General features: G+C 37.1%; 1 protein-coding gene across 2 annotated transcripts; it reads left to right on the top strand.

Annotated features, from left to right (window-relative positions):
* The first annotated feature begins 5,073 nt into the window (after window positions 1-5,073).
* LOC6548732 (intraflagellar transport protein 88 homolog) lies at window positions 5,074-20,198 on the top strand. 2 transcript variants are annotated; one of them, XM_001973947.3, is made up of 8 exons: window positions 5,074-5,349; window positions 5,402-5,598; window positions 9,300-9,525; window positions 9,579-10,314; window positions 14,277-14,476; window positions 18,884-19,790; window positions 19,845-19,934; window positions 19,996-20,198. In XM_001973947.3, the coding sequence occupies exons 1-8, from the start codon at window positions 5,221-5,223 to the stop codon at window positions 20,115-20,117; spliced, it is 2,607 nt and encodes an 868-aa protein (XP_001973983.3). In that variant the 5' UTR covers window positions 5,074-5,220; the 3' UTR covers window positions 20,118-20,198. The 2 variants fall into 2 exon arrangements, with proteins under 2 accessions (XP_001973983.3, XP_026839421.1); XM_026983620.1 differs by having other exon boundaries at window positions 5,202-5,349; window positions 5,422-5,598.
* The last annotated feature ends 256 nt before the right edge of the window (window positions 20,199-20,454 follow it).

A 20,454-nucleotide genomic window follows, 5' to 3' on the forward strand; every position in this document is an offset into this window, starting at 1 on the left:
ACAATAGTTGTTAATTTTTACGTTACTAAGTATTTGCAGTAAGTATGTGCTACAAATACTACCATTGCCAATACCTTTCAACAGCACTACATTGTTAATTCTTTTACCAACAAATTTGTTACTTAGCTTTTGTTTAATTAAAGAACATTTCGATCCAGAGTCAAAAGTTATTGGATATGTCTCGCACTGATGAACCATCTCGCCCTTGGGTTCAACAACTTCACAAAGTTCCGCCCTTTTTTTCCTGAAGAGTGCCTTTTTCTTTCTTCGGTTTACTGCAATATGTTGAAATATGGCCACGTTCTCCACAGTTAAAACAGGTTACATCCGATTTTTGATGGTGACCAACTGCGCTTCTATCGTTGCTGTCCTTAGCACGAGATGAAAGATTTTGCTGCTGTTTAATTCTGCATTCGATCATCTTGTGGCCTAGTTTTCCACAGAAATGACATCTTATTTCAGACGGAGCCGCTTCTTCTTGCAGAGTTTTCTTCCTTTTGTTGAAGGTAAATGCTTTAAGCTCCGTTTTCAATTCACTTCTGGTCCGTACATTTGAAGTAAATGTCAATCGCTGCAATCTGCTATCCACGTGTGCCATCTTAACAAGCGTTACTGAAGCTGTAATTTCCTCCACATTCATATCACGCCATTTCGTAATAAGTGACGTCATCATGCGACTAGCATAATTGGAAAGGCATTCACCGTCAGTTGGACAATCTGCCAGCATTGCCAAAAACATAGCCGCTGGAGTTTCCGCACTGGCAAAACGTTGAACGAAAAGTTCTTTAAATTCGGCCCAAGTTATGCCAGGATAACAAATTTGAGCTAGCCACTGCAAAGCACTACCTTCCATCGCTGCACTCAAAGCCATCACCAACGCGCTGCCTTTTATGGTGTTTTCTGCGAAAATTATGTCCACTGTAGAGCACCACGCCGTTGCATCGACGCCAGCACCGTCTGCGTTGAATTTGGGTAGCACTACCGAATTTTTATTTGTTGTTTCGGATGTCGTTGTTTGCAGTGTTTTAACAAGCTCAATAAAGTTTCTATTTTGCATTTCCATTAAAATCCGCCATGGTTCACTAGACATATCAGGTAGCGAGCCCTGCCTTCTGTCGCACACTTCTTCTACGTGCTTACCATCGAACCACACTCGGCGTCAGCGACAACACGCTGGCGCCGCGCTAAAACGGTTCTTCCCAAAACTACAAACTACAGGCAACCAATAACTGCGCAAATAGAGGCTGATGCAATATTTCCATTATGATGAAATACACTACCAGAATACCCATACACTAACACATGCAAAATTATGCTCCGACATATACTTTATAGAGTCGAAAACACTTCCCTTTACAGTCGGCCTCTCCTGACAAATCTCTGCGTCCTCGCGAGAGTCTCCGGGCATCATCTTCATCGCTGCTTCCGTCGAGATCATCTCGCACCAGCACTTCATTTTATCGGACAAGTTCACCGACTTGTAGTGTCTTTGTTTTCGTTTGGCATCACTTGGTAATAATATAAGGTTCTACATATTCGTCGCTCTCTGACTTCTTTGCCAATTTCATGTCAGCGACAATCTTCTGGATTTTCCCATCCTGCAGTAGAATTGAAAATAACCAATCAGCCTCATCTATTACGGATTTGGATACTTTAGGGCATGCTGTATCAGTTTCCCGTGCTTCTTGGTGTGGAGCGCGTCAACATGGTTCATCTGTGTTATAGCTCGATGAATAATCTCCACGTCAAACTCTTGTATCATCAACCACCATCGTGCGATTCGTGGTATAAGCTTTTGTTTCTCTACTTTCGGTGATCGGTTTCTCTACTTAACATCGGTTTCGTCTGGGTCAGCGCAAGTTGAGCGCATATGATGACATCCTATCCCAACAAAAAGTCTTCTTGCAATATATTGTCGTCTGCTACTTATACTTCAGCTGTAATCATATCCGTCGATATCCAAATCCACAATTATCGGTTCGGTGAGGATGCATGAACCTCTGCAAATGCCTCTAATTTTCATAGAGTACTTGTGTCGTTTGGCGTTGATTTGCGTACCTCACTACCGGTATAGATGAAGGCGCTATAGTAGTCTTGATTTGTAGACCCCTAGTTGGTTCGGGATACTTGTTGCATTTGGTACAGCGCATCTATTTCCTTTCTTTAGGGCAAAAATTGGCAAAGGGACTTCACGGCATCCTTTAGCTTTTAAGGCTTGACACCGTTGTCATGTTTTTGCTCGTAGTTACCGCCTTTTGGTAAGACCTGTTTCTTGCATGAATTTGATCGAACTCTGTTAATAAAGTAAGACTCGGCTGGATAACGAAGTTGCTTCATCGTCGAAAAGTGAAAAACAGCAATGCTGTTTTGCAGTTCACGGTGCTGCAGACCTGCTCGTACAAGTTATTGCCCTATAAGTTATTGTCTCACATCTTATATTTCAACATCATTTCTGGGTAAACACAAGTGCCCAAAATGCTGACCAAAGGTCTGCATTCTTTCCGCTGTCAACGACCAGCTAAAAGTGCGATCATCTGCACTTCTCCGCTGCGTAGCCGCTGACGACCACTGATTCGCTGCCGACGCCTGCTGCGACGCTGCCGACGCCCACACTTGATTGCTAGGGACTTAGGGAAATATTTTGTATCTTAGCTTTAGTTTCAAATGAACAATTACAATAAACGGTCGCTTGCGATCTACAAAATAAAAATCAATAAACTGTAATTATTTACTTACATATCAAATAACTCCTGCTTCACTGAGTCTATAGCGCACACCCACGGCAAGCATCCGAAAACAGTATCCTTTACTGTCTCTTTTCATAGATGCTTAGATGCATTTCAACATAGCCAATGCAACAAGATGCCTCGCCAGGTTTTGCTTCAAATTCGTCTCGAATATCATTCGGAAAGTCGTTGTGAAGAATGGGTAAGGAATCCAACCACATCTTGGCTGGACCCTTAAGCCGTTAGTATATAGCGAGCAGTATACATTTTCAATTCACCGGTATGCATCAACTACCTTGTTGACAAAGGGAAAAGTGCTTGTGATATCATGGCTACGCTCGTTGCTGATATCTTCAGTGCCCTCCATCGTGTTCAGTTCTAGTTGCTGATTTGGTTGTTGGTTAGCTTAAGCCGTAACTGCTCCGTTTTGCGTTTACATGCTCACTAACTTCATCATGCTCATCATGTTTTTTAGTTGTCTCATTTCCCTTTGAAATTGTGAAATTGCCGCTACCGGTGACGTCATCGCTTATTCATCTCTTTTTTGTCTAATTGTTTATGCTATATAAGCCGCTGCACTAGCTCATCTCGGGGACCTGAGCTGACCTGAGCGGACCTTGCCCGTAGTAGGACTTTTAGCTGGTCCTCCTTAAGCTCCGCAATATTAACCATTTTTTTTTTTTAATTTTATATTTCTTCGCTTCTTGAACGTCACGTTTCGTGGAAAAGGAGCACTTCCGCTATTTGCGATTCGTTTTCACATCGACACATCCCTTTGCAAATTTTCCACGTCGACAATTCTTGGCGTTTTCTGCGCACTTTCTCTTCTCTCAAATTATTTAAGCTTCAAGCGATCCCACTTCTGAACTGTGAAATGGTCATTTGTAGGCTTTATTTGTAGATTTGTTCTGCTACAAGAAGAAGCGCTTCTCTGTTGAAACTTAAATGTGAGAGCCTAGACCTACCTATCTATGTATGTTATCGATACATGCCGAATAACTATTAATCACAGGTGTTTTCCAGCACTGCTGCAGGACACTTGTTTACAGGTATTATTAAGGCAATTAAGTGGGTAATGGCATCAAACAAATTTATGACATTTTTTGTATTTAATTGAGCTCACTTTTAGGTTAGTCTTTATAACCCAACTTCTTTTCGAATCCACTGTTTTTTAGGTACATATACTTGGGAATCTAAATCTATTTGGGAATCTAAAGATCTAGGAAATCTAAAAATTATTCGTTACAGTCGGTTTCAACCCAAAAAATTCCAGCATTTTAACATTCTTGTATTAAAATAAAACAAAAATTAACCTTATAGTCGAGTTTCTCAACCATTACTCAGCTGGTATGAGTGCAAAAAAGAAATGTTCACAATTTTTGGCATATCGATATATTAATATAAAAGGTTATTATTATTAAATGTTGATAAAGAAATGAACAAATTGAAACCTGTAGCAAAATGTTAGAAAATTACAAGAATAATTAAAAAATAAAAAAAATCAAAACATATTTCAAAAGAGTGGCCGTTGACTGGTTTTGGCAGTTTGTGAGTTCTGAACGTTCTGAAACAAACTTGCGCAGCGTATGCTGCTCTTATCTGCATGTTAATTTTAACGGACATGGCCAGATCGACTACGCTATTGATCCTCATCAAGAATATATATACATTATATGGTCGGAACTCTACTAGTAGCGGGTAAAAATAGGCAACTTGTTAAAATGCTGACTGTCTTTAGGCATGATTTGCGTGCTTACGCACCAAAGAATCAATGTCTTCGCATATTTTTTACATGCCACAAGTTCCGTCTTAAGGGTAAGACAATTTTTCTAGTAATAATTAGTGTATGAAATTTATATAGATTATTATATGCGTACATTTATTCGTACATTTATATCTTTATCCGAAAAATTATCGTGCTAAGGCAATACAAAATAACAGTTTATTACATATTGGCAATCGACCAATAATCAAAGAGTTTTATGGCGGTGATACCGTTTTACAACTTTACGTAAAGAGCAAAATTTCTTTTATTCATTTATTTTTGTACGTCCAATACTGATGTCATAAATTTGTATGTAATATCTATCTCCTCGACGATTTTTAAACATTTTAAACATTAAAAATTCTTAAATTTTAAATTATTTTTAATTTTGAAATATTCATACTATTAAAAATGAGTTTTATTTTTCCTCTTGATTCACTTAAAAGTTTCCAAAAATGCCTTAGTAATCAACTGAAAAAGGTTCAAATAAGCTCAAATTATTTGATTTAATAAATACCGCAACTCTTTTTCTATTTACATGTAATTGGTATTTATATATATATATACGTATGTATACCGCTTTAAACGAAAACGGTGAGATTCACTTTTGATCACCAAGGCAACTCAACCAAAACAAAGACCAACCCCCCAAAAACCGTTCCTATTGATAAAGTATTTTTTCCGTGTGACAAGTAGAACATTTTTCAGTACAAGTAGTGTGTGACTAAAATGACTTCTAAAAGCAGTGCTAACGGAACGCAAAGATTACCGGAGCCTGTTTACGAACATGCAGCAGATCCGATTCCCCCACCCACGGCGGCGGGCAGACCCAGACCACCAACATCGCAACTTTTTTCAGTGAGTTTTGAAAAAGATAAATTTACTACGCTGTGTAATTTCTGTAATTCAGCGCGGTAATCTGGTTAGTAGTCGGGCAACAGGAGGCGATAAATCAGGTCTTGCAAGACCATCAACAGCAGTTCGTGCAGTGGGCTACGCGGCTAACTGCGTGTCTGCTCATCAAAGGTTCGAACAATTTTTTCTGGAGAAGACGAAGCAACAAACACTCTCGTCATCGACATCTGGTGATGCCATTAAGGAAGTAAAGTGAGTTTTTTACCATTTTCAGAGAAATGGTTTTCATCAAAGGGGTTGTGAAAATAAAATGGGGTTGTAAAAAATATAAAATAAAAAAAGAACGGTGGAAACCTTTGTAAAACAAAGTAATTATTTATTTAAAACAAGAGAGAACGGTATACTCGAGTATACACAGACGGACAGACTAACATGGCCTGATGATCCTGATGATCCCGCTTCTTTTTACCTGTTACTGTTACATTACTGCTTACTGTTACTTTTCAACAAATCTATTATATTCTTTTACTCTACGGGTAAAATGTGTAATAAGAGAGAAAACTATAGTCTAGTTCTATACTATTCAACGAATCAAGTACCAATTTACTCTACGACGTGCATAAAAACATAAGCAAGAAAGTGTGTATGTGTGCGATATAGCGATATACGAGCCGAAAACAATTTTGATCTAAAAAATTAATTAATTTTAGGGTTTTGGTAATTTCATTTTAAAATTATCTATTCATTTTTTTTATAAAGAGAGAGGGACATCAAATGGGCCAACTTAAATTTTTGTATAGAAAACCTATCCAAAAGCATTAGTACCAGCAGCAAATTACAACTAGCGAGCAAAATTACAAAAATTGTATTTCAATAAAATTTTATAAAATATTTGCAATCGAAGAGCTCTATCTAATAAAGCATCAGACGGCATCACAGATCACCAAACAGAAGAAACAACTTAAAGGTAGCCACACGCAGACTTACCAAGCATTAAAGCTAGAGGAAGAACAAAGCGTATTATGGAAAGCTAACCGAAATCTTTAGGCACCAGAGGAAACTGTTGTGCCTCAGCGAGACTACCTATTGGAAACTACGTAGCGTATCCTTACACCGGTATCGATAAAGGCGCAATAGTAGTAAATAGCTTGACTTGATTTGTAGACCCCTAGTTGGTTCGTGATACTTGTTGCATTTGGTACAGAGCATCTATTTCCTTTCTTTAGGGCACAAATTGGCAAAGGGACTTCACGGCATCCTTTGGCTTTTATGGCTAGTTACCGCCTTTTGGTAAGACCTGTTTCTTGCATGAATTTGATCGAACTCTGTTCATAAAGTAAGACTCGGCTGGATAACGAAGTTGTTTCATCCTCGAAAAGTGAAAAACCGCAATGCTGTTTTGCAGTTCACGGTGCTGCAGACCTGCTCGTACATATCGAATAACTCCTGATTCACTGAGTCTATAGCGCACACCCACGGCAGGCATCCGAAAACAGTATCCTTTACTGTCTCTTTTCATAGATGCTTAGATGCATTTCAACATGGCCAATGCAACAAGATGCCTCGCCAGGTTTTGCTTCAAATTCGTCTCGAATATCATTCGGAAAGTCGTTGTGAAGAATGGGTAAGGAATCCAACCACATCTTGGCTGGACCCTTAAGCCGTTAGTATATAGCGAGCAGTATACATTTTTCAATTCATCGGTATGCATCAACTACCTTGTTGACAAAGGGAAAAGTGCTTGTGATATCATGGCTACGCTCGTTGCTGATATCTTCAGTGCCCTCCATCGTGTTCAGTTCTAGTTGCTGATTTGGTTGTTGGTTAGCTTAAGCCGTAACTGCTCCGTTTTGCGTTTACATGCTCACTAACTTCATCATGCTCATCATGTTTTTTAGTTGTCTCATTTCCCTTTGAAATTGTGAAATTGCCGCTACCGGTGACGTCATCGCTTATTCATCTCTTTTTTGTCTAATTGTTTATGCTATATAAGCCGCTGCACTAGCTCATCTCGGGGACCTGAGCTGACCTGAGCGGACCTTGCCCGTAGTAGGACTTTTAGCTGGTCCTCCTTAAGCTCCGCAATATTAACCATTTTTTTTTTTTAATTTTATATTTCTTCGCTTCTTGAACGTCACGTTTCGTGGAAAAGGAGCACTTCCGCTATTTGCGATTCGTTTTCACATCGACACATCCCTTTGCAAATTTTCCACGTCGACAATTCTTGGCGTTTTCTGCGCACTTTCTCTTCTCTCAAATTATTTAAGCTTCAAGCGATCCCACTTCTGAACTGTGAAATGGTCATTTGTAGGCTTTATTTGTAGATTTGTTCTGCTACAAGAAGAAGCGCTTCTCTGTTGAAACTTAAATGTGAGAGCCTAGACCTATCTATGTATGTTATCGATACATGCCGAATAACTATTAATCACAGGTGTTTTCCAGCACTGCTGCAGGACACTTGTTTACAGGTATTATTAAGGCAATTAAGTGGGTAAAGGCATCAAACAAATTTATGACATTTTTTGTATTTAATTGAGCTCACTTTTAGGTTAGTCTTTATAACCCAACTTCTTTTCGAATCCACTGTTTTTTAGGTACATATACGTCAGTACTATGACCAGAAGCATTTCGCATAAACTTATCACCATTTATATTTAAATTTATAAAATCACGTGTTAAATACAAAGAGTTTGGGAATCTAAAGAGCTAGGAAATCTAAAAATTACTCGTTAGAGTCGGTTTCAACCGAAAAAATTCCAGCATTTTAACATTTTTGTATTAAAATAAAGCAAAAATGACCGGTATAGTCGAGATTCTCAACCATTAAACACCCATTACTCAGCTGGTATGAGTAAAAAAAAGAAATGTTCACAATTTTTGGCATATCTATATATTATTATAAAAGGTTATTATTATTAAATGTTAATAAAGAAATGAACAAATTGAAACCTTTAGCAAAATGTTAGAAAATTACAAGAATAATGAAAAATATAAAAAATCTAAACATATTTCAAAAGAGTGGCCGTGGACCGGTTTTGGCGGTTCGTGGGTGGGGCAACGTTCTGAAACAAACTTGCGCAGCGTATGCGGCTCTAACCTGGATGTTAATTTAACTTTCTAGAAAGACGGACATGGCCAGATCGACTACGCTATTGATCCTTATCAAGAATATATGTATAATAAACTTTTTAGGTGATAGATTTAATTAAAAAAAATATATATATATTTTTCTTCTAATAATCTTTATTGGATAAGTTTCACCAGAGGTCAGTTATGATGTAATTTACAAATGTATTCTTTCGGCCCAGCAAACCTTTTACAGAGGATTAACATAAGCCTTTTAAGTTCTACTTTGCTTTATATGTCAAGCTTACCGGATCATTAATTTGTTACCGTTAAGCGGTTGTCTTTGGAGAATGTTATTGATGAGGCAATTATGAGAGTGAAGCTTTCCAAAAGATAGGCAATAGCTGTTTATATGAAGAGTGAATATGTCACTATACATATATACTTTATCAGGATCAATGGCCGAGCCGAACTGGCCATGTCCGGCTGTTCGTATGAACGCCTTGATCTCAGGAACTACAAAAGCCAGAAAGTTGATGCAGCTTCCAGAGACAGACGCAGCGCAAGTCTGTGTCTAACAGCACTCAAATGCCAACAAAGCGCGAAAAACTGCCACGCCTACACTTTTTAAAAATGTTTTGATATTTTTTCATTTTTTTATTAGTCTTGAAGAGTTTTATTGATTTGCCAAAAAGCTTTTTCTACGCCCACATTTTTGACAAATGTTTTGATATTTTTTAATTTTTGTAAATTAGTAATTTTTATTTTAATTTTTGTAATTTTTAATTAGTCTTGTAAAGTTCTATTGATTTGCTAAAAATTGTAGAATATTAGCACCTCCAAATATTACCATTATTACAGCGCGTTTGACGTTGCTTAAATTATAGCCCACAAATGAAGTATAAGAATCTGGAGGGAAAAATTGTGAAGCTTTTGGAGTCTTCTATAGTTTTGGCCTGGAAAAGCTCACCCAATCAATTATTGAACTTGGATGCGAAATTGGCCGAGGCATTGAATAAAGCCAAAGAAGCATTCTCATTGGATCGAACTTTACACCAATTTCGAGACCAGCATGGTGAAAATGTTTACCACAACTTTGATTTGACATATGCGGTAAGCCAGACTAAAGCAGACTAAAGGTAAACCTTTATTATACTTTATTATAGGTTTTTTTTAATCTCGCGGAGCAATATGAACGTAATGAAATGCACATCGAGGCCCTCAATACCTACAGCATTATGACCAAGAACAAGATGTTTCCACATGTCAATCAGCTAAAACTAAATATGGGTAACATCTACTACAGCATGGGTATTTATCAAAAAGCGGTTAAAATGTACCGCATGGCCCTTGATTCGGTACCAAAGAACTTAAGTCAGTTGAGGCTAAAGATTCGTGAAAACATTGGAATCATTTTTATCCGCATGGGCTCTTATTCAGATGCTGCTTCTAGTTTTGAGTTCATCATGTCGGAGCGGGCAAGCATTAGGAGTAGTATTCACATCTTACTCTGCTACTACGCCTTGGGTGACGTGGAGAAGGTAAAGCTGTCCTTTCGAAGACTTTGTGATGTCCAAACCGAAGCATCAGAAACGGATATGGAAAATCAGACTAATATCATTAAACTGCAGCAGCAGGCTGAGCAGGTTCAACAAACTGGCGAAACCGACATGCACAAATCTTCAGACAACGAAAAAGTCAGAAACGCGGTTACCAAGGCAGACGGTGGCGGTTCCTATGAAAACTTAAACGAGACCAAAGTAAAATATCGTTATGTTTTCCAAGCTCTTAAGAAAGACGAGCTTGCCATATATACCAATGAACGTCGTAATGCCGTTAAACGATCTATTACAATGATTGTAGATTTAATATCACCTTTTATCGAAGATAACTATAATGATGGTGAGTATGACTGATATTAAGTACAGCATATCGCATAAAATAATATTTCAACGCTATTATTGGTCAGAAGTTGGCAACGCATTAAATCAGACTTTTCCAACCCTATAAATGCATACGAGTATAATCCAGATCAGAATCACCAGCCCAGTATATTTCCGCTTGTCGGTCTGTTCGTTTCTACTAGTCTTTTAGTTTTAAAGCGCCTTACATGTTTCCCGAAAAATTGTTCTCATTACAAGTGGATTAAAAGTCTGAACTGTTAAGATCGAATGACCTGTCATGTTGCTCTTATATGAGTTATCAGAAAATAAGAGGGAAACTCGACTATTGCGTTATTTAAAAGTTTGCTACGTACCTATGATAAACCATTTATAGGAGTTGTCTTTACTTATTAGAGATATACCCTGTTAGATATACAAGTATAACATTTGTTGAAAATGTTCACACTTTGTTATGGCCACATACATAATATATATCAAGACTTTTCAAAATCAGCAAGATTCGCGCCTAATAATAATTACCGGAACATTATCTGGCACCGTCATCAAAATGATTATTGACCAGCTGGTGAATATTGATATTTTTTGGATAAGGGTTCTTCGGGTCCGCAGCATCTCTCTTCAATCTTTTTTTTCGACGATCGTCAAGCAGACAAGTTCGGTCTAAGACAGATAAAATAAGAAAAAACTGGAGTACCATCACATGTGCTCCCAACTTTAATCCACATTTTATTTCGGCGTCATTATTAAAACGCCACAAACAAGAGTAAATTAATAAGCGGCCATGAATTGCCGAGTCGGCATGGTAATTATTGTAAATAAAAATGTTCAAAAAAATTCCAATAGCATTGTGAACTTTGGTTTCTATCTTAGAATATACCGCGAGAAATTGCTGGGGCGATCGATCCCCTTAAAAGAGAAAACACGGGCTACCCGAGGAAGCAAAGCAGAATTTCAAACCACTCCGCGTCGACCCAAAATTGAGCTATTAGTAAGTAATAAAAGTAAAACCCTAAAAGTAAGCTATTCCTGCTGAAAAAATGTATTAAAGATCGTCGAACAAAAACCAAGCAACTAGTGAAATAATAAAGATATCTATAATATAATTTATAACCTTCAAAACAAGTCGGTTCATCGTAATAGCGATTCACTACGTTTGCATTTAGAAATAATCAACCGGCTGTAAACTGGGTTTTAAAAACCATAAAAAAAAGAAAATCAAAGCATTTGGTAGTGAGGATAGTGATGTGGATGTGTAATGGATAAGTTAATAAAGGGAAGAAAAGAAATACCATCTGGCAAAACCTGGTAAAATCGCACACTGAAAGAGAAAAGTTTTGTTGCAAGTCAATATCCTAAAAATCGAAATGAATAAAAAAATAATCAATAAAACATAAAAAAAAAGAAAGAATAAAAAACAAAAAACTATTATTCTTCGAGAACCAACATTGGGTGAGTGTAAATACCAAAAACCAAATTACTAAATCTCCATTATGTCGCTCAGTGTAATGTCTGCCTAAGGCTTATCAACCGCTCGCGCCGATTGCTTTGACTCTTTTGTAACTTCCTTTTCCTTTAAAAGCCCTATAATATACGGGATACACTGAGAGAAATTCAGATGGACTTTATTTGCATGAAAATAATTGCTTCCTTTTAGCAAAATAAAAAGTTTTCAATTATGCGATTAACTAGGTAAAGCCAAACACACTACAAAACAGAAAAAAAACAATTTCATATATTCCTGACCAACAGTTAAAAGAAAAAAAATTGTTGTTAAATAAGGTATCCAGTAAATTCTTATCCGCACCCTACTACTTCAAATGTTTTCTTATAAATGAACAAGAGAATGCAGAACTTAAAAAATATATATATCAATAAGTAAAGCGGACTTAGGAAAGTAAGCGACAAGAATATGAAAGGAGTAGATTACAGCCTATGCTTATTATAATTATCTAAAACGATGTACACCGCAAGAAATGAAATGAGGAATGCGAGAAACAAAATTGTATATTGATCATAAAAAATTGTTTTTCTATTAGGATGAAATTCTAAGTCTAACTTCTTCATGTCAGGGGAGCATAATGAGGTGATTCTTATGACTACGGTTGGGAGGGTAATGATTGTGGGTGTGGAAATTAAATTCTAACACCACCCCGCCTCTTAAATACAAATTCGTGCTTCCTTCTCTCACATTATAACTTTTTTTTTTAAGAAAACCAATTAACCGTGTTTTTTTTGGTTTTGACTGCGGTATTTTTCGTATGAGGATCGTCTCATTGTGTAGGTTCAGGAGGGACCCTATAATAAAACCTTTGGTGTAGCCACCATTATCCGCAGCAAAACAACCCCCCACATCTCCCGAAAGAGCTTTGAATCAATGGGTCCCGCTTAGCTGTTGGTTAATGGTCGACAAGACTGCAAATGGATGCCCAGTGAATGTTTCCCTATTTCAACGGCGTTACTACACCACAACTTCCGCTAGCTGAGTAACCGGTATCTGATAGTCGGGGAGCTCGACTATAGCATTCCCTCTTGTTATGCCCTTTAATCGTAGAGTAAAAGGGTAGCGGAGTCAAACTGGCCATGCCCGTCTGTCCGTCCGTCTGTCCGTCTGAACGCCTCGATATCAGGAACTACAAGCTAGAATACAGCTAGAATAGAGACATAGACGCAGAGCAAGTTTGTTTCCATATGTTGTCACGCCCACTCTAACGTCCACAACCTGAATAAAACTGCCAAGCCCACATTTTTAAAAAATGTGACATTTTTCCATTTGTTTATATATCTTGTAAATTTCTATAAGTTTGCCAAAAACCTTTCTGCTACGTCCACTCCAACGCCCACAAACCGCCCAAAACTTTCCCGCCCGCACTTATTAAAAATGTGATATTTTTTCATTTAAATTTCTATAGATTTTTTGCCACGACCAAAACTGTCACGACCACACGTTTGAAAAAAGTTGACATTTTAACTTTTTTTTTATATCTTGTAAATTTTTATAAGTTTTCCAACTAAATTTTTGCCACGCCCACTGTACCGCCCACAAGCCGCACAAAATTGTCACGCCCACACTTTTGAAAAACATTAATTAATTTTAAGTTTTTTTAAAAAAACTTGGAAATTCTACTGGCGCTTTCCAATGCATGACACTGGTGCCATCGGGAGAGCTTAACATCATATTAAGGTTGACAAGCTGGGTTAACCGCTGCTTGGAAGCGTGGAAGGCTCGCATTTCAATGAAGTATGTAAGGCTTGTTGTTGAGCCCACCAGTCCCCAGCGATTACTTTCTTCCAGGTCGTCGAAAAGTTTTTCGAAGTAGTCAGCAGTATATTGAAAATTTGGTAGGCAATATGGATTTGGACGCATTTGGACGCAATAGATTTTTCACCAAGGTCGGTTTTGGCTTTGACTGCGACCCCTTGAACATTTTGACTTTAGAATAAATAACTGGTAGAATGTAAGAACAATATACAACTGCCAAGCCTTGGTTTAATAGCAAGGAAGACTCTAACTTTGAGCGTGCGTGTAATTCATAAATACATTCCTATAGAAATCAGTTTAGATTTAGAAATCAGTTTTAATTTTGGGCGTTAGAGTGGGCATGTGCAACATCAGGACTTACACTTCGACTTACGTCTATATCTCTGGAATCTGCATGCTTAATCTCAACTTTATAGCTTTTGTAGTTATTGAAATCTCGGCGTCATACAGACGGACAGACAGACGGACATGGCCAGATCGACGCGGCTAGTGATCCTGATCAAGAATATATTTAAGGTTCGGAATCGCTTCCGTCGACCTGTTAAATACTTTTTAACTAATCTACCCTTTTTACTTACTCTTCGAGTAACTGGTATAAAAAGTCCTCTTCTGAATTCCACCGGTCCTCAATCGCCGCTAATTTAACTCCCCTCATGACGAACATTCACATATCGCTGCTGTATATATATTTTGTTTTCCAGGGTATAATTGGTGCATTGAGATCATCAAAACGTCAAATCTGGCATGGCTGGCCAACGAACTTGAACTCAACAAAGCCTTAGTGTATCTCCGACAAAATGACGTTAATCAAGCAATTATAACGCTACAAATGTACGATCGCAAGAGTGAGGGATCCATGACAGCCAGCGCTTTGACCAACCTGAGTTTTATTTATATAAGTGTAAGTTAAAAAAACAAAAAAAGCTTTAATCGAGTTTCTCGACTCTTAAATACATCTTAAATACATCTTACTTAGATAATGGGGCTAAGAGAATCTAGTCTAATCTAATCTAATCTAATCTAAAATGGTAAACAGATATACTATGTACAAAGCAACGTTTCTTATCACGCAAAATGCATATATATTCTTGCTGGAATTACTAGACAATTCGATCTGACAATAGTTGTTTGTCCGTATAAGCGTCGAGATCACAGAATCTATAAAAGCTATAAATTTAAGATTAGGCAAGTATATTCTTGATCAGGAGCCATAGCCGAGGCGAACTGGCCATGTCCGTCTGTCCGTCCGTCCGTCTGTCTGTCCGTCCGTATGAACGTCAAGATCTCAGGAACTAAAAAAGCCAGAAAGCTGAGATTAGGCAAGCATATTCCAGAGAATAGACGCAGAGCCTGTTTGTGAACGCAACGCCCACTCTAACGACCGCAAACCGCCCAAAACTGTTAATTTCATTATTTTAATTAGTTTTGACCCAATTTCTACCGATATTCAAGAAAATGTTGAAATTTCTCGTTTGGACATCCACTAGCTGAGTAACGGGTATCTGATAGTCGTGGAACTCCAATACAGCATTCTCTCTTTTTATAATTTCAAGGAATAACCGGAAAATCCAAAGTTTCTTCCATTGATCTGGGGCACAGAAAAAAATATTTTAAGATTTAAAATATCGTTTTGTTGCAGACATTTTTAAAAATTTCGCAAAGTCGCAAAATTTTGGAAGTATTTTTATACCGGATATTTAAATATACTTTTACCAATTTGTCTCCAGCCGATTCGATCTTATAATGGTTGCCCGTCCGTATAAGCTTCGAGATCTCAGAATCTATAACAGCTAGAAACTTAAGATTAGGCATGAATATGCTAGTGCAAGTTTATTTCAGCATTTTGTCACGCCCACACATCTGAATAACAAGTATCTAACAGTTGCGAAAATGCCATTAAGCGTTTTCTCTAGTTTTTTTAATTATTTAAAGACGGTTTTGTGTTTATTAGTATTCAGAAATCAGACTCAAATGCAATTTAATGAGATTAATTACATATTTACAAATTATAAGCGCATATTTTATACGCATAAAATTATTTACTAAATTATAAACGCATTTTTTATATCTTAACGAGGTATTACTCTGTTTGGTATACTAAGGTAAACATAATTTGTTAAAAAGTATGTAACAGATATAAGCCAATAAAGTATATTGATCAGGATCACTAGCTGAGTTTATCTAGCCATGTCCATCTGTCCGTTCGTATACAAGTCAAGGGATCTATAAAGTCTAGAAATTTCAGATTAGGCATATAGAATTCAATGACGCCTACGCTGCAAAAGTTTGTTTTAGAACGTTATTTCACCTATTTGTAAAAGTGTTTTGATTTTATTTTGATCATAAAATTGTTCTCTTAGACCTACTACCTACCAACCAAAACTGTCTCGCCCACACTTTTAAAAAATTCTTCCCATTTACTAATTATGAGCTAAAAACATTTGGTCACGCCCACTCTATTGCCCAAAACTCTATACTCGTTGAGTAAAAGGGTATACTAGATTCGTTAAAAAGTATATAACAGACAGAAGGAAACGTTTCCGACCATATTCTTGATCAGGATCAACAACCGAGTGGATCTGACCATGTCCGTCTGTCCGTATGAATGCCTCGATCTCTGGAACTACAAAAGCTAGAATGTTGAGACTAAGCATGCAGCTTTCAGAGCCATAGACGCAGCGCAAGTTTTTTTCCAAATGTTGCCACGCCCACTCTAACGATGTTTTGATATTTTTTCACTTTTGAATATATCTTGTAAATTTCTATAGATTTGCCAAAAAACTTTTTTCCACGCCCACGCCCACAAACCACCCAAAACTCTTAAGCCTACACTTAAAACCAAATTTTTTTTTTATTTTATTATTCTTTTCATACTTTTAACCGATATTTCAGAAAATTTTGAAATTTCTCGTTTGCACTTCCACTAGCTGAGTAACGGGCTTCTGATAGTCGGGGAATTCGACTATAGCATTCTATCTTGTTTTCATTAGTCTTGTTAATTTCTATCGATTCGCCAAACTTGCCACGCTAACTTCTATTGGTTTAGTAAGTTTTTCACTATGTGGCTTATGGCTTATTGCCATATTCTCTTTGCTCAAACTTTGCATGCAAGCCTTTATAGCCAACTAGTAGGTTGATTTCAGTAAAGTCTTTTAGAAGGTCTCCATCTGACCTATCGTTCCAAAATTTCTTATTTCCAATTTCAAAGACTGGACTTCCCCAAGGTCGTTCTCTTGGCCATTGCTTTTCATTATTTTGTATCAATATTTGTTCTTGTATATAATTGGCTAATTATTTGCTATTAGCAATATCTTAGCTGTAATATTATATATTAGCAGCTGTATTAGTGACAGTCTCATGCTTTTGTTTAATTTGGGCAATATGGATAAGAATCATATGCCTTGAAATATAACTAAAATTTTACTATAATTTTACCTATAACAAATGCCTGTCAGAAATTTTTTTTTTAATTAGACCCCTGTTGGATTTGATTTTGGATCTTGGAGTCCTTTCTGATAGAATATTCCAGTTTCTTGCACACTTTAATTTTAAACTAAGACGAAATAAATAAATACATACATAAATAAATAAAAAATACTGAATAATTAAAAAAAATAAGAACTACTACGAACGGTATCACTAAATATCCTTTAAGTACTTCTACGATACAATTTCGTGTAAATGCAAATACAGATACTTCGGCCTGCGAAGTAACAAGTATCTGATAGTCGATGAACTTTAATAGTTTCCTCGATGAATGGGAATGAAAAGAAGATTATTCAAAATTTAGATAGAAATTGGCAAAACAAAACAACCACAAAAAACAAAAAATTGTCGACATATCGATAGAAATGGGTAATACAAATAATGAAATGAAAACAAATAAAAACGCCTTTTAAAAGTGTTGGAGTTACCATTTATGCGCGGATTGTATTCCAAAATGTTGTAGAAATATTGGTAGAAATTATTAAGACAGTTTTAAAAATGTGTGCGTGAGAGTTTTAAGCGGATTGGGCCTAGATTGGGAGAGGCCAATATGTACCAAGCACATATCGAAAGAAATTGGCAAGGCAAATGATAAATAAAAAAACTTTGTTCAATAATATAAACTTTTTAGCTTCTATAAGTCCTGTACATTTTTTATCGATTTGCCTAAAAACATTTTAACAACACAAAAAAATTGTCACGCCCACACTTTTTAAAAAATTTAAAATTTTCATTTTATTTTTTTTTTTTTTAATAAAATTTATTACCGTTTCAAGGCCAGTAATACACACATTTCCACACCCGAATAATAATGGTTAAAAAATATACAATTTTACTTTTTGAGTATAATATTTACCTATCGCGGACAGGTTTTTACCTAAATTATAACAGTGTTTTCGCTCAAATCACGTGTTGTGGTTAACACGGTAGGTACATTAGGGAGATTGAGTTTTGATTAAAATGTTTACTTATTTTACTTTTTAATTTTTCAAGAAAATTAAATAAAAGGCAAATATGAGCATACTAGAATCAATAACAGATAACGAGACGAGTTTAAGATAAGTGTATGACTCCAAACTCAATTGCGGTTGGTGATTTTCAATGTCCCTCTTTTCTTTACAAAAAAAAACAAACCTTTTCAACGTATACTTAAAAATGCTTGCTCTCTAACAATTTGCTGTCCATACTCCTATAATTCCCAACCTGCTCAAATAAACTGATGTTGTTTCTTAGAAGCTCATGTAACCGCTGGAGGTGGAAAGCCGCCTAGCACACAGATAAGATATTAAAACGACCAAAAATAGTGCAGCCAAAGCAATCCCAAAAGCAATGGGAACCACATCCAACGTCTCCGAGCTGTCACAATCGTGTCCAACTAAGGAACGAGGGTCGTTGGCCATCCAGAAAGCCTCCACATGGACGCGACTGACAGTGATCCAGCCAATCAACTAACTGCTTAGCATCGAAAGTCTCTGTCTTATTCATCTTCTGATCGTGAGTTCAGGTGTAGGACTTATTTTCGTGTGTTTTAAACTCTTCACTCTATGAATAAGCTGAACTGTTTGATTTTCTGGAATTTTAATCTGATCTGAATTTTTAACAGAGGTGTTGCTGGGGATATTCTATAAGCTGTTGGATTGGGTTGCATTGGGTAATTGGATTATGAATGCACTAACGTTAAAATAAATTTTTTTATTATATCAAATGTCTAAATTAAAGACATCTTTCTGTAGCCTTCACTTTACTTACTGGCTGTAAGTAAATTTAAAGATTTATTATAAGTATAAGTAATTTGTTTTTACAAACTTTTCGTACATTTCAGTTAGGCAACCTAGAAATGGCGTACCACTGCGTTAACCAGTTAGAAGAAATCGGATCGCTAAAAAACAATGCGTCAGGATTGATCAACGCCGGCATAGTGGAATTGGCCTCGCACAAACTAACATTAGCACGCGAACGGTTCGAGCGAGCTCTGCAACTTCAGCCGACGAACTTTGAAGCCAGGTACAATCTCGCCTTACTGGCCTTGGCGCAGAATGATTTTGAACTAGCCGAGGAACGTTTCGAGTTGCTAAAGGCCCAACTGATGATGCCCAGCTCAGTTCAGCACAGTCATGTATTTTATCAGCTTGCCAAGCTGCAGGAGCGCAGGTTGGAAAGCGGATTCAAGTCTAACTTAACGCCGGGTGCGGCACTTCAGGCATACCTCCAGGTAGTTGGCATCTCTGCCTCTGACATCGATTCAAGGCTGTTTGAAAAGGTCGGTTCGCTTTACGAGCAGATTCAAGACTACCAAGAAGCAAATCAGTACTATAACGAGGCATACCGCATAAACATGAGCGACATCGCCATCGCAAGCTCCATCGGTTCATATTACATCAAGCTTCAGGCCACTGAACGGGCACTTTATTACTATGAAAGAGCGGTCCTAGCCGATCCTAATGATCCCAACCTAATGTTGCGTATTGCCAGCTGCTTTCGCAACTCGTATCTGCCTCCCAAACAGTACCTGGGCCTTTTTCAAAAGATACATGCCCGATTTCCAGACAACCTGACTTGCATACGTGCTCTTTTGCAAGTTACCAAGTCGCTGGGATTGGGAGACCTGCTTGAGAGGTACGCATCAGAATACACCCGTCTGCAAAGTCAGCAGCAGGAACGTCAGATCGAACAACGATACCAGCAGCAGCGCTTCTCTTCAGCGGCCAAGTCTAGCAACCAATTGCGAAGTACGTATATACATTTTACTCTGTTCCAGAGATTATTTTTAGTTTATCCAATAGCTATCAGGCAGTCCAATGAAGAACACTTGAAGGAGAGTAATGAGTCTTTTAATAGCTTAGCCTATGCTCAGAGCCCATCCACGTTATCCAGTAAAGTTGTGCCACCTCGGTAGGAGAGTTTTCTATGCTATTATACTTTATATGTTTACAGTACTGCAGTTTGATCCTTTGGGACCCCCAACAGAACGTCCCAAAACTGGCCGAACACTGCAAAGCAGAGACGATATAAATGACGACGCTGAAATGAATGCCGAAAGCTTATTGCCTCTTTAAACAGGTCCTTTTATACTAGACAAGTCTCCAATTGCTGGTATTTTCTTAACATTTGGAAAAATACTACTCGTAAACAATACATATTTTAGTTTTCCAATTTGCATATAAGTTAATCGTTTTAATTTTGGATAATTCGATATTAGGCTTTACCTTGTCTGCTAAGCGTAAACTAATGAAATAATAAAATATATTAGGACAACATGTATGACGGTTCAATCAGCCGACTATAACCTTGCTTTTTTTAAAGTTTTTTTTTTTTTTTATCGTCTAATCTGAAGCAGAACAATAATTAACCAATTAAAATAACTTAAATTATCACAAATATTAAAATCTAATT

Source organism: Drosophila erecta, unplaced genomic scaffold (assembly GCF_003286155.1).
Source record: "Drosophila erecta strain 14021-0224.00,06,07 unplaced genomic scaffold, DereRS2 tig00000975-arrow-arrow-pilon, whole genome shotgun sequence".
In the NCBI taxonomy this organism is placed as follows: Eukaryota; Metazoa; Arthropoda; class Insecta; order Diptera; family Drosophilidae; genus Drosophila; species Drosophila erecta.

Bases quoted from the DNA above. Each gene is read 5' to 3' on its own strand.
- LOC6548732 (XM_001973947.3), top strand. From the start codon at position 5,221: ATGACTTCTAAAAGCAGTGCTAACGGAACGCAAAGATTACCGGAGCCT. The intron at 14,477-18,883 runs GTAAGTTAAAAA...CGTACATTTCAG, and splicing joins TGAGTTTTATTTATATAAGT to TTAGGCAACCTAGAAATGGC. The intron at 19,791-19,844 runs GTACGTATATAC...TTTATCCAATAG, and splicing joins GTCTAGCAACCAATTGCGAA to CTATCAGGCAGTCCAATGAA.